General features: G+C 47.0%; 1 protein-coding gene across 1 annotated transcript in view; it reads right to left on the bottom strand.

Moving 5' to 3' along the window:
* The window catches only part of e2f4 (E2F transcription factor 4), an 86,432-nt gene that overhangs the window by 55,874 nt on the left and 15,637 nt on the right, over positions 1–14,921 (bottom strand). Inside the window, exon 2 of the mRNA XM_085991014.1 lies at positions 13,363–13,472. Within this exon, the coding sequence (XP_085847140.1) occupies positions 13,363–13,472 (110 nt within the window). The remainder of the gene's footprint in view (positions 1–13,362; positions 13,473–14,921) is intronic.

The raw sequence follows: 14,921 nt of genomic DNA, 5'->3' as shown, positions 1-14,921 counted from the left end.
GGGAGACCTTGCTTTAACTGTGGAAGACAGGGACACTTTGCCAAGGAGTGTCGTACACAAAACACCCGTGGTAACTGTGGCAAGTCAGGACACACTAAAGGACAGCGTTGGTCTGAGGGAGGAGGAGCTCATGGGCAGGGACCCTAACAGAAAGGGGGACAGAGAGTCTCAGTTCAAACTCTTCCGGGCGAACAGAATGTGTACTTGGAAGCATTCTGGGTCCTACAGAGATTGGGGGAAGAAAAAGAATCAGGGTAAAACCACAAATCCAAATCCTTTTAAAAAGGAGTGACGGGGACAGGCCTACAGTAGCTGCGGTCAGTCAGCTCCGCTACGATGCAGAGGGCAGACCTTGGGTCTCAGTCTTGGTAAGAGGCTGCTGAGGCCATTTTCTAGTGGACACGGGGGTGTCCTCATCCATCACTCACCATGAAGATTTCCCCTCTAGCGGGCGTTGCCTGCAGTTATTGGGAGGAGGAGGAGGCATCTTGTCGGAGATGACCGTTCCTTTTCAATTACAAATTGGCAGCATTAAGTTTGAATTATCACTGGGTATGGCCTCCACACACAAAGGGTCAATTTTAAGGTCAGACGGGATCGCAAAAGGGAAACTGATTATTGCAAACCATAGGATTTGGCAGGGACCCGATCCACCCTGTGACACGCATGTGCCAACTGTATTACATGACGTACACTCAGTGTGTACAGTAAAAGGGATAGGGGTTTATGATGGTCACCTACAAATACAGACATCCGATCAGTGTTTGGCAGATATAATTTGGAAACATCAGCAAGTATGGGCACAGCATAATCTTGATAGTGGGAGGGTGACGAATATGGTGGTAGCAGTAGACGGTGAGGACCCTCCGCCCCAGAAGCAGTACCCGTCTCCAAACGATGCGGAACAGGCAACTGGGGACATCATTAAGTCCCTTTTAGGCCAGGGGATACTACAACAATACCCCCGTATGGCCTGCAACAAAGCCTGATGGCTCGTGGAGAATGACTATCGATTACCGTCCGCTAATTAAACATACTCCGTCTGCCGCCCCGTTAGTAGCCAGTCACGCTGTGATGTCCAAGTTACGGGACACTGCCACCGTCTATTCAACCTTGGATATCTCAAATGGATTCTGGAGCATTCCAGTGCACCCAGACGGTCAGTACAAATTTGCATTCACCTTCAGGGGACAGCAGTACACTTGGGCAGGGCTACCCCGGGAGGACAACAGTACACTTGGGCAGGGCTACCCCGGGGGGACAACAGTACACTTGGGCAGGGCTACCCCGGGGGGACAACAGTACACTTGGGCAGGGCTACCCCGGGGGGACAACAGTACACTTGGGCAGGGCTACCCCGGGGGACAACAGTACATTTGGGCAGGGCTACCCCGGGGGACAACAGTACACTTGGGCAGGGCTACCCCGGGGGGACAACAGTACACTTGGGCAGGGCTACCCCAGGGGACAACAGTACACTTGGGCAGGGCTACCCCGGGGGACAACAGTACACTTGGGCAGGGCTACCCCGGGGGACAACAGTACATTTGGGCAGGGCTACCCCGGGGGACAACAGTACACTTGGGCAGGGCTACCCCAGGGGACAACAGTACACTTGGGCAGGGCTACCCCAGGGGACAACAGTACACTTGGGCAGGGCTACCCCGGGGGACAACAGTACACTTGGGCAGGGCTACCCCGGGGGACAACAGTACATTTGGGCAGGGCTACCCCGGGGGACAACAGTACATTTGGGCAGGGCTAGCCCAGGGGACAACAGTACACTTGGGCAGGGCTACCCCGGGGGACAACAGTACACTTGGGCAGGGCTACCCCAGGGATTCCACAACTCGCCTACTTTGTTTCACCAGCGTGTGGCAGACCCATAAAATGTTTACTGTATTACAGTCACGTTCACGATCCGACAATTTAATTCAGTACATTGATGATTTATTGTTGCAGTCAGTCAGTCAATGGAGAAGCATTACCTCCTCTTGGAGGAAGTCTTGAGCCTCTAAGAAGAGGCTGGATTTAAAATTAATCCGAGAAAAGCTGCACTTGCGCAGAAAACTAACTTTTTTGGGAAAGTTGAACAAGGAGGAAAACCTCCAGATCCAGCCAAGATACGACTGGTAGCAGAACTATCACCACCACACGCGGTTACGGCTTTGCAGTCATTCCTGGGTATTGTGGGATTTTGCAGGGAGTTTATCGAAGGATTCAGTGAGATAGCAGCTCTGTAGTATCGCCATCCACAGGGCAACCCTGGTAAAGAGGATTGCAACTGGGAATCACATCAAGCATTCAAAAATCTTAAGAGGCACTCACACGAGCTCCAGCCTTGCGGAGCCCGGATCCCACTCAGCCCTTCATTATGGAAGTTGCAGTTTCAGAGCATTATATATCTGCCGTGAGAATGCAAGAGGTGCAAGGAAGGTGCATCCCAGTAGGATATTTCTCACGTACACTCACCCCTGTGGAGAGATCGCACGGCCAATGTACGAAGCAGATCCCCGGGGGTGGGGGTCCACTGGCTAGTCAAGCACACGGAGTATTTGGTAGGATTTAATCAGTTAATCTTGCACACTCTCAAATGCCTGTGGCGTTATTAGTGAAGGGCCAGGTGGAAGGAGTGTCCCTCGGCGCGGTGGGGAAGATGGATCTTGGAATTGGGCAGTAAAGATATTACGGTCCGACACTCCCACATCTACCAATCGGCTCATATGTTGCAGTATGAGGGAGCACCCCATGCCTGTAAAGTGGAAGAGGTCGAATCTAGTGGGCCTATTAAAACCATACCACTGGTGGGCTCCACTAGTGTTTACGTGGATGGCTCCAGGTTTTATGAACAGGGACAATACCATACAGGTGCTGCATGCTGGATTCCACAGGACACCCGAAGTGTTCTGTTCACCCCAACACTCTGCCCAGAAGGCCGAAGTTATTGCTGTAGTTACAGCTCTCCAGAACATTATGGGGGAAGGTCACTATATACGCTGGCAATTCATTTGTGTGCAATTCCCTCACAGAGTATTTGCCTATCTGGCAAAAATCTGGCTTCTGCACTGAGGAAGGTAAACCACTCGGCCATCATTTGGAACTCCAAATGATTTGGGATATCGCCAGTGAGCGACCGGGGCAAATTGCCGTTTGTAAAGTGAAAGCCCATCAGCAGGAGGGAATTAGCTACGAAGGCGCCCATAATAATGTGGCTGATCAATTGGCCAGAGAAGCAGCTAAAGAAGGGGTCCCATGGAAACCATCTACCTCACAACCACTGGCACCAGTGCGACAGACTCCCCACTGCTACTCGCCAGATCCAGAACCAGTTCCTCCAGAGCCTCCAACAATCTCCAGAGTCCACTCTGCTCCGTGCAGCGGAGAAATGGGTGCCACCCATTTCAACACCACCAGGGACGACCACCCCACCCATTGCAATAACTACTTGATTGGGGATCAAGTCATGCTTAAAATTTTTTTAAAAAGGGGGAGCCTGGGAGGCTAATTGGGAAGGTCCCTATGAAGTCATGGACAAATTGGAAGAAACAAACCTTATATTGGCCATTCGGAAACGAGGGAAGAAACCACAATGTGTGTGGAATCATGGAGATCAGTGTAAACTGTTCAAGAACAAGTGGTCAAATAACTAGATGGAGCTGCATTTGATTTTATTTTAACAGGAACAGGATGTGGAGAGTCATTGTACGACTGCTGACTTCAAGCAGCTCAAAACAACAACTGGAGAGAAGATGGAATTGTGTAACAAGCCCGGTCGGCCCGGAAGGATCCAGTGATGAAAGTACCAGAAGGGGATGGGTTACAAATAAGATGTCGGTGTATGGGAAATAATACTTTCCGTGTAACTAAGCTCACTTTTAAGTGGATCCAAACTCAAGGACCTATCAGCAGCAAAATAGGGGACTTAGGGATCCCGCATAAAGGAGCCTTAATAATTAATGCTAATTAGTGAGTTGAAACAAACATTGAACTGGCCGAGAATCTGGAAACACAGCTTTCCCAAAGACGCGCTAGGAGTGGGACGCTCCATGATGGGTTCTTAATGAAAACTTTGCGTCTGTTTTCACAAAGGAGGGGCGAAGCAGACATTGCTATCAGGGAGGAGGAGTGTGAAATATTAGATGAAATAAACAGTGAGAGAGGATGTATTAAGGGGTTTAGTAGCTTTACAAGTGGATAAATCCCCAGGCCCGGATGAAATGTATCCCAGGCTGTTAAGCGAAGCAAAAGAGGAAATAGCAGAGGCCCTGACCATCATTTTCCAATCCTCTCTGGCTTCAGGTGTGGTGCCAGAGGACTGCTAATGTGGTACCCTTGTTTAAAAAGGGAGAAAAGGGATAGACCGAGTAATTACAGGCCAGTCAACCTGACCTCGGTGGTGGGAAAATTATTGGAAAGAATTCTGAAGGACAGGATAAATCTTCATTTAGAAAGACATGGATTAATCAAGGATAGTCAGCACGGAATTGTTAAGGGAAGGTCGTGTCTGACAAACTTGATTGAACTTTTTGAGGAGGCAACAAGGAGGGTAGGTGAGGGTAGTGCGTTTGATGTAGTGTATATGGATTTTAGCAAGGCTTTTGATAAGGTTCCACATGGCAGGCTGGTCACGAAGTTAAAAGCCCATGGGATCCAGGGCAAAGTGTCAAGTTGGATTCAAAACTGGTTCAGAGGCAGGAAGCAGAGGGCAATGGTTGATGGGTGTTTTTGTGACTGGAAGGCTGTTTCCAGTGGGGTTCCGCAGGGCTCAGTACTAGGCCCCTTGCTTTTTGTGGTATATATCAATGATCTAGACTTGAATATAGGGGGTATGATTAAGAAGTTTGTAGATGATACTAAAATCGGCTGTGTGTTTGATACTGAAGAAGGAAGCTGTAGACTGCAGGAAGATATCAATAAATTGGTCAGGTGGGCAGAACAGTGGCAAATGGAATTCAATCCGGAGAAGTGTGAGGTAATGCATTTAGGGAGGGCTAACAAGGAAAGGGAATATACATTAAATGGTAGGACACCGAGTAGTGTAGAGGAACAAAGGGACCTTGGAGTGCATGTCCACAGATCTCTGAAGGTAGCAGGCCAAGTAGATAAGGTGGTTACGAAGGTATACGGAATGCTTGCCTTTATTAGCCGTGGCACAGAATACAAGAGCAGGTGAGGTTAGGCTTCAACGGTATAAAACACTAGTTAGGCCTCAGCTAGAGTACTGCGTGCAGTACTGGTCACCACATTACAAGAAAGATGTGATTGCACTAGAGAGAGTACAGAGGAGATTTACAAGGATGTTGCCGGGAGTAGAGAATCTTAGCTATGAGGAAAGACTGGACAGGCTGGGTTTGTTTTCTTGGAACAGAGGAGGCTGAGGGGAGAACTTATTGAGGTGTATAAAATTATGAGGGGCCTAGATAAAGTGGATAGAAAGGACTTATTTCCCTTAGCAGGGGGGTCAAAAACCAGGGGGCACAGATTTAAAGTAATTGGTGGAAGGTTTAGAGGGGAAATTTCTTCACCCAGAGGGTTGTGGGGGTCTGGAACTCACTGCCTGAAATTGGACATATCCAATAAACTCTTGTCATTGTAATTATACAGATATGTTGCAAGCCTTAGTGGAGAAGGAGGGAGAGAAGTGTAAGTGATTAGAAGAGTCAGATTGGTGGGAAAATAGGCACAAGGAGGGTAAGAAACGAAGGACAAGGGGGCTAATGGAATGGATGGGTATAGGAGCAACTGCAGGTTTGTCTGGGATGAACCCAGCCGATTTAGAGGGGATGTGGGAACATGATGAGAAAGCAATTGAAAGACATTTTATCCAAATGAACCAAGGTTGGCGGGGGGGGGGGGGGGGGGGGAGAAGAGAGATGATTTAGTGGAACAGAACACCATATTATCTATTAAGGAGTTAGTGAGAGAATTGAGCAAAGTGCAGAAGAGAATTAATCAGTTAATAGATAATAACAATGAGGCCAATGAAATGCAGGAGACGAGAGGTATTATGTGTGGCCTGTGTGCGGCGTTTGTGATGAACATAATTCAGAAAGGAATGGACCAAATAAAAGGGACGTGAGGAGCCTCTGTTTATTCATGAGAAAAAAATGAGAAGGTGGTTTAACTTCTCAAAGAATTCAGGGAATGAATGGGACTATGATTTGATGCAGCAAATGGGAATGGCGTTTTTGGCCTCTGGGGAAGGGGAAAGAAATGAAGATATTGGACCTTAGATTGGTCTTGCCTTTGTTAAGGAAAAATGGAAATGAAACGAAACCTTGGAAGGTGTGTAGGGTAGAATCGATTGGAATGGTGGAAGACTCTGAGTTAAGGCCGATCCATAAACAAGATGAGAAATATCCAAGATATCTGATTAAGAAGGGAGGAACTTGGATAGCACCAGAGATGGAGTGATGTACTCTGAAAGGGACAACGTGGGTTTGTACAGGAAACTTTGTGCTATCCGGCACCGACGGGACCGAGCTGTTGCCGTCCCATCAAAACTGCCGGACAAACCAGCGCTAATGTTGAAACATATGGAGATTTTGAGCTCCGTATCTGGCAACAAACCCTGTCAACAGCTTCTAAACAGTCGGCCGTACCTTGCAAGCGTCTCTGTAGCTTAGCAACAGCTTCAGCGAGACATTGCAGAGCCTGGCTGGTGAAAAAAAAAGCAACAAAAAGAGAAAAAACCTAATGAAACGGCTCCTGATTTTTGCCAGTGGCTCGAGCATTCCGGACAGTTAACCTCCGGATAAACCAAAGTTTCCTGTAGATGTGACGTAGTCCATCAACAGACTGTTCCAGCTTATGGGTTCACCCTCAACAAAGAATCACCACAATGCCAGATTGGAATAAGTAAATGGGGCGAAGACCAAACTAATACCGTGTATAAAGGAAAAGGACAGTATTGTGTGACTACTACTGCCACTGATGTGACTGTGGGTTCACCCCGATGCCCCATGCTAGACCACCAGTTTTGTTTGACTCCAACGAGAAACACTCGTGCTAAAACGTTGTTACCAGCACATCATCATAACGCCACTTATCTGCAGATGAGACTGCCTCTGGAGGATGAAGCCATTCGAGCATATAGGACACTAGATACCTCCCCTGTCTCTGGCTTTAAAGGTCATAATTGAGTGAACTAGGACATCCCAGAAACATACAGTGCAAATGGTACAGACAAATAGAGAGACATGAATGGTGGGAAGTAGTATCAAGTGTGGAACTACATCCTTGGGCTAGACTGTTCCAGATGGGATTGGTGATAGCACAGATAATAGCTTTAGGGATTCTGGTCATTGTGTTATGCTGTGTAAGGAAGTCGATAAGGGTCAAAAAAAATATAAAGAAAGGCAAGGAGATAGCAAGGGCACTAAGAGGAAGCCAGGCTTATTAAAGACAAAGAAGGATATAAAAGACTTTGCTAACCCAAATGTTTTTTTTAAAAAAAGGACATGTTGGCATATGGAATGCTGTTAATTCAGCTTCTGAAAGTTCATGCTTAGCTCATTCGATAGAGGGAGAAAATGTAGTTGGTATCATTGGAGAGAGAGAGAGAGAGAGAGAGATACAGATTTCACTTAGCAACAGCCAGTGTTCGCAACCTACCAGCCGTGGACATTTTCATAATAGAATGTTTAGATTAGAAATGTTATGGTAGGATAGAGACTAGAAGGGTTATGCTTACCACAGCAATGCCAGAGTGTTTTTAAGTGTATAAATATAAGCTTTTTCCTTTGTTCAAGCAGCACGAAAGGACCCATGCCTAGGTTTGCGTGCTCCATCTGTGAATATACTCTGCTTGTAAAGTGCTTTCTATGCTGAAGTTGAAGAATAAAATGATTATAACTAGAAGACTGAACTCGTTACTACTCAAGGTGAACAAACAGAAGTCAGTTTTAAGTCAACACACTGGGTGGGCCCCAGCGATCCCAGTCCCACTGGGTGGGCCCCAGCGATCGGCAGCGGGTGGCGGCGGAGCAGCGCAACTACAAGAGGCCCCAGAGGCTCAGGTAGGCCTCAGTGCGGCATCGGCAGCGGGTGGAGGCGGAGCAGCGCGGCAGAGCGACTACAAGAGGCCCCAGAGGCTCAGGTAGGCCTCAGTGCGGCATCGGCAGCAGGTGGAGGCGGAGCAGCGCGACTACAAGAGGCCCCAGAGGCTCAGGTAGGCCTCCGTGCGGCATCGGCAGCGGGTGGAGGCGGAGCAGCGTGGCAGAGCGACTACAAGAGGCCCCAAAGGCTCAGGTAGGCCTCCGTGCGGCATTGGCAGCGGGTGGAGGCGGAGCAGCGCGGCAGAGCGACTACAAGAGGCCCCAGAGGCTCAGGTAGGCCCCCGTGCGGCATCGGCAGCAGGTGGAGGCGGAGCAGCGCGGCAGAGCGACTACAAGAGGCCCCAGAGGCTCAGGTAGGCCTCACCAATCTCCAATCTCAGGCAAGGAGAGAGGTAAAAAGTATTCAAGGTGTGACGTCACCACAAAACAGGTAGGTGATTGGTTGGAGTATTTCTCTCGTTTTAAAACTGTGGTTTATAGTTTTTAAGGTTGCTGTGGTGTACCAAGGCCTTTCTGGTGCAGAGTGACTGTTGGTAAACCATTTAACTGGTGTAACTAGAGGGATTGATTTAATTTAAATCCAATTAATTAAAGGGGATACTAGCATCTAAAATCGGGCAGAGGGTGTCCATAACTAACAATAAAAAATTTAATTAATTAAATAGAATGGAGCAGGTGATGTGTTACTGTTGCGAGATGTGGGAGCCGGTGAACCCCATTGAGGCTCACGGTGATTACGTCTGTGACAAGTGTCTGCTGCTGCAGGAACTCCAGCTCCGTGTTGATGAGCTGGAGTCTGAGCTTCAGACACTGCGACACATCAGGGAGGGGGAGAAGTACCTGGACTCTGTGTATCAGGAGGTGGTCACACCTATGAAGTTAAGTAATTCAGATGTAGCCCATGGTCAGGGACAGGACGGTGTGACTACGAGTGAGGCAGGTATGGGGATCCAGGAGGTAGAGCTGGAGGAGCCGCAGCCCTTGCTCTTGACCAACAGGTTCGAGGTTCTTACTCCCTGTGGGGACAGGAACAGGGACTGCAGGGAGGATGAGCAACCTGGCCACAGCACCGTGGAACGGGGGGCCATTCAAGAGGGGGGAGTAAATAGAAATGTTGTAGTGGTAGGGGATAGTATTATTAGGGGGATAGATAGAGTTCTCTGCAGCCGAGAGCGAGAGTCCCGAAGGCTGTGTTGCCTACCCGGTGCCAGGGTTAAGGACATCTCCTCTGGGCTGGAAAGAAACTTGCAGTGGGAGGGGGTGGATCCAGTTGTCGTGGTCCATGTTGGTACAAACGACGTAGATAGGACTAGGAAGCCGGTTCTGTTAAAGGAGTATGAGCAGCTAGGGGCCAAATTAAAAAACAGAACCTCAAGGGTAATAATCTCTGGATTATTACCTGAGCCACGAGCGAATTTGGCTAGGACAAATAAAATTAGAGAGTTAAATGCGTGGCTCAAAGACTGGTGTGGGAGAAATGGGTTTTGCTTCCTGGGACACTGGCACCAGTACTGGGGCAGGAGGGAGCTGTTCCGTTGGGACGGGCTTCACTTGGCCAGTGCTGGGACTAGAGTCCTGGCGGATCATATAACTAGGGCTGTAGAGAGGGCTTTAAACTAACTAGTGGGGGGGGGGGGGGGGGGGGGGGGAAGGTTCCTAGAGAGCAAATAATAAAAATGACAACAGAGAAGGTCATAGACTTAGGTAGCAGTGGGGAAATTAAAAACCAGAGTGTGTCAGGAAGGGGCAGAAGGTATGGAGTAAAAGGTAAAGTAATAAAAAGGGCAAAAGCAGGAACTAAGTGTCACAAAACATATTTGAAAGTTCTCTATCTGAATGCACGTAGCATTCGTAACAAAATAGACGAGTTAATGGCACAAATAACTACATATGGGTATGATCTTGTGGCCATTACTGAAACATGGCTGCAGGGTGACAATGCCTGGGAATTAAACATACCAGGTTATTTAACGATCAGGAAGGACAGGCAGGAAGGAAGGGGAGGTGGGGTGGCTATGTTAATAAAGGAAGGAATCACTGTAATACAGAGAAATGATACTGGGTCAAAAGATCAGGAGAATGAAACAGTTTGGGTGGAGGTAAGGAATAATAAGGGGAAAAAAACACTAGTGGGCGTAGTCTATAGGCCTCCGAACAGTTGCAACTCTGTTGGACGGAGTATCAATCAGGAAATAGTTGAGGCTTGTAATAAGGGAACATCTATAATTATGGGGGATTTTAACGATCATATTAATTGGACAAATCAAATTGGGCAGGGCTGCCTTGAGGATGAGTTCATCGAGTGTATTAGGGATGGGTTTCTTGAGCAGTATGTAACTGAACCGACCAGGGGGCAAGCAACCTTAGATCTGGTCCTGTGTAACGAGACAGGATTAATTAAAAATGTCCTAGTAAAGGATCCTCTTGGAATGAGTGACCATAACATGGTTGAATTCCATATTCAATTAGAGGGTGAGAAGGTTGGATCTCAAACAAGCGTGCTGAGCTTGAATAAAGGAGACTATGAAGGTATGAGAGCGGAATTGAGTAGAGTGGATTGAGAAAATAGATTAAAGTGTAAGACGATACATGATCAGTGGTGTACATTTAAGGAATTATTTTACAACTTCCAAAAAATATATATTCCACTGAGAAGAAAAGGGTGTAAAAGAAAAGACAGCCATCCGTGGCTAAGTAAAGAAATTAAGGATAGTATTCGACTAAAAACAAGGGCATATAAGGTAGCCAAATCTAGTGGGAGGATAGAGGATTGGGAAAACTTTAAAAGACAGCAAAAAGTAACAAAAAGATTGATTAAGAAAGGGAAGATAGATTATGAAAGTAAATTAGCAAAAAATATAAAAACAGATAGTAAGAGTTTATGTTGGTCCCTTAGAGGATGAGACCGGGAAATTAATGGTGAGAAATATGGAGATGGCAAAAACACTGAATGCATATTTTACATCAGTCTGTACAGTAGAAGACACTAAGAATATCCCAACACTGGACAAACAGGGGTCTATAGGGGAGGAGGAGCTAAACACGATCAAAATCACTAAGGAAGTGGTACTCAGTAAAATAATGGGACTCAAGGCAGATAAATCACCTGGACCTGATGGCTTACATCCTAGGGTCTTGAGGGAAGTGGCGGTAGGGATTGTGGATGCATTGGTAATAATTTTCCAAAACTCCCTGGAATCAGCAAAGGTCCCGGCAGACTGGAAAACTGCTAATGTAACGCCCTTATTTAAAAAGGGCAGTAGACAGAAGGCTGGAAACTATAGGCCGGTTAGCCTAACATCTGTGGTAGGTAAAATATTGGAGTCCATTATTAAGGAGACAGTAACAGGACATTTGGATAATCATAATTTAATAGGACAAAGTCAGCATGGTTTTATGAAGGGGAAGTCATGTTTGACAAATTTGCTGGAGTTCTTTGAGGAAGTAACATATAGGGTGGATAAAGGGGAACCAGTGGACGTAGTGTATTTAGACTTCCAAAAGGCATTTGACAAGGTGCCACACAAAAGATTATTGCTTAAGATAAAAAATCACGGGATTGGGGGTAATATTCTGGCATGGATAGAGGATTGGCTATCTAACAGAAAGCAGAGAGTTGGGATAAATGGTTCATTCTCGGACTGGCAATCAGTAACTAGTGGTGTTCCACAGGGGTCAGTGCTGGGTCCCCAACTCTTTACAATCTATATTAACGATTTGGAGGAGGGGTCCGAGTGTAACATATCAAAGTTTGCTGATGATACTAAGATGGGAGGGAAAGTAGTGAGTGAGGAGGACATAAAAAACCTGCAAGGGGACATCGACAGGCTAAGTAAGTGGACAGAGATTTGGCAGATGGAATACAATACTGGAAAGTGTGAGGTTATGCACTTTGGCAGGAAAAATCGTAGAGCAAGTTATTATCTTAATGGCAAGAAACTGGAAAGTACTGAAGTACAAAGGGATCTGGGGATCCTGGTGCACGAAACTCAAAAGGTTAGTATGCAGGTGCAGCAAGTGATTAAGAAGGCCAATGGAATGTTGGCTTTCATTGCTAGGGGGATAGAATATAAAAATAGGGAGGTATTGCTTCAGTTGTACAAGGTATTGGTGAGACCGCACCTGGAATACTGCATACAGTTTTGGTGTCCATACTTAAGAAAAGACATACTTGCTCTCGAGTCAGTACAAAGAAGGTTCACTCGGTTAATCCCGGGGATGAGGGGATGGACATATGAGGAGAGGTTGAGTAGATTGGGACTCTACTCATTGGAGTTCAGAAGAATGAGAGGCGATCTTATTGAAACATATAAGATTGTGAAGGGGTTGGATCAGGTGGATGCGGGGAGGATGTTCCCGATGATGGGTGAAACTAGAACTAGGGGGCATAGTCTTAGAATTAGGGGCTGCTCTTTCAAAACTGAGATGAGGAGGAACTACTTCACTCAGAGGGTGGTAGGTCCATGGAATATGCTGCCCCAAAAAGCTGTAGAACCTACATCATTACATAAATTTAAAACAGAAATAGACAGTTTCCTAGAAGTAAAGGGAATAAAGGGTTATGGGGAACGGGCAGGAATTTGGACATGAGTCTAGGTTCGGATCGGTCATGGCCCTGTGGGTAGCGGAGTGGGCCCAGGGGCCGTGTAGCCTGATCCTGCTCCTATTTCGTGTGTCTAATTCTGTTAGATTCAGGAGATGGTTCAGTGATAGTATATTGGCGGTTAGGATCAGATCAGCCATGATCTTATTGAATGGCAGAGCAGGCTCGAGGGGCCGATTGGCCTACTCCTGCTCCTATTTCTTATGTTCTTGCGATCCCAGTCCCACTGGGTGGGCCCCAGCGATCCCAGTCCCACTGGGTGGGCCCCAGCGATCCCAGTCCCACTGGGTGGGCCCCAGCGATCCCAGTCCCACTGGGTGGACGTGTGATCCAGCACTCTTACACTGAGTTTACACAACCTGTTCGGTTCAACTCATCACAAAACAGACTCACGACCAGAAGAGTAGCACCTGCCCTCAAACACTTCTGTAGATTGTTTATCACCCGTCTCACCGAACAAATCTTTCAGCTTCAGACACAACTTTTTACAAAGAATAATTTGAGAGTTTTGTGGCCTGAACAGGTGTGTGATAAACTCAGGGGGAATCGATACAGCTGCCCGGCACGGTGGGGAGGGAGAGAAAGAGAGAGAAAAAGAGCATGAAAGAGAAAGTTAGAGAGAAAGAGGAAGACAGAGAAAGATATCGATCGACTGTATTTTTAAATGCTTGCCCCACCCCTCACTTTCTCAGACACACTCACTTCCACTGAATGCTGTTTTTCGATTTCTTCTCAATCAGCCCGATCCCCTCCAAGACGTTGGTGATGTCGTAAATCCGCCTCTTCTGTCGCACGGCCAGAGTGTCTGCTGCCTGAAAAGAAAACGAAAATTACATAGAATGTGCAGCCCAGAAACGGGCCATTATGCCCAACTGGTCCATGCCGGTGTTTATGCTCCACACGAGCCTCCTCATCGAACCCTATTAACAGATCCTCCTATTCCTTTCTCCCTCGTGTGTTTATCTAGCTTTCTCTTAAATGCATCTATACTATTCGCCTCAACTATTCCATGTGGTAGCGAGCTCCACATTCTCACCACTCTCTGGGTAAAGAAGCTTCTCCTGAATTCTTTACTGGATTTCTTAGTGATTATTTTATATTTATGACCCCTAGTTCTGGGCTCCCCCACAAGTGAAAGAATTTTCTCTACGTCTACCTTATCATACCCTTTCATAATTTTAAAGACCTCCATCAGGTCACCCCTCAGTCTTCTCTTTTCTAGAGAAAAGAGCCCCAGCCTGTTCAATTCTTCCTGATAGGTATAACCTTGTAGTTCTGGTATCATTCTTGTAAATCTATTTTACTTTCTCCAGTGCCTCTGTATCCTTTTTAGAATATGGGGACCAGAACTGTGCATAGTACCCCAAGTGTGGTCCAACCAAAGTTATATATACGTTCAACAATTCTCTGTTTTTCAATTCTATCCCTCTAGAAATGAACCCCAGTGCTTTGTTTGCTTTTTTTTTATGGCTTTGGTAACCTGCATAGTGTACCTGTACCCCCAGATCCCTTTGCCCCTCTACCCCATTTAGACTCTTGTTTTCCAAGCAGTATGTGGCCTCCTTATTCTTCCTACCAAAATACACCACCTCACACTTGTCTATATTGAATTTTATTTGCCAATTACACGCCCATTCTACAAGTTAACACTTTCTTGTATTTTGTCACAATCTTCCTCTCTATTAACTATGCCCCCCCATTTTGGTGTCATCTGCAAATTTTGAAATTTTACTTCGGATTCCCCAGAGTCCAAATTGTTTATGTAAATGGTGAACAACAGTGGTCCCAACACCAATCCTTGTGGAACACCACTTCCCACCTTCCGCCAGTCTGAGTAACTACTCAGCTTGCTATCCATTCTGCTACTTGTCCCGACTCCACCTTAGTCATGAAGTCCGCTCATTCCTTTAATTTCTGTGCTCAGTAAGAGGAAGGAGGTTAGGTGTTGGAGAGACTGGAACACTTCCCATTTCAGGCCCCCAGTGCCAGCACCCCGATCAGGAGCAGTACGGCTAGACGCCGAGTGAAGCTCCGGCTGCTCTGAACCAACCATTTGCATCAACCCCAAGCTCACAAAAATGTGCGTAAATGGGCTGCCCAGTGTGGCCATGCAGACAAGAAGGTTGCAGGGCAGGTTCCTGGTCCGGGCAGAGTTAATTGGTGTCAGCCTGGACAGCAGGGGCAGTGCTGCAGTTGGCTTCAGTCCCCCAGACTAGTGGGCATCCCTGGTGCTCATCCCTGCCCTCTGTAGGTGAGCAGCC

This window comes from Somniosus microcephalus, chromosome 6 (assembly GCF_052327205.1).
Source record: "Somniosus microcephalus isolate GS21.2 chromosome 6, FLI_Smic_1.0, whole genome shotgun sequence".
Taxonomy (NCBI): Eukaryota; Metazoa; Chordata; class Chondrichthyes; order Squaliformes; family Somniosidae; genus Somniosus; species Somniosus microcephalus.
The sequence above is the reverse complement of the archived record's forward strand: the minus strand, read 5'-3'. Positions and strand labels throughout refer to the sequence as shown.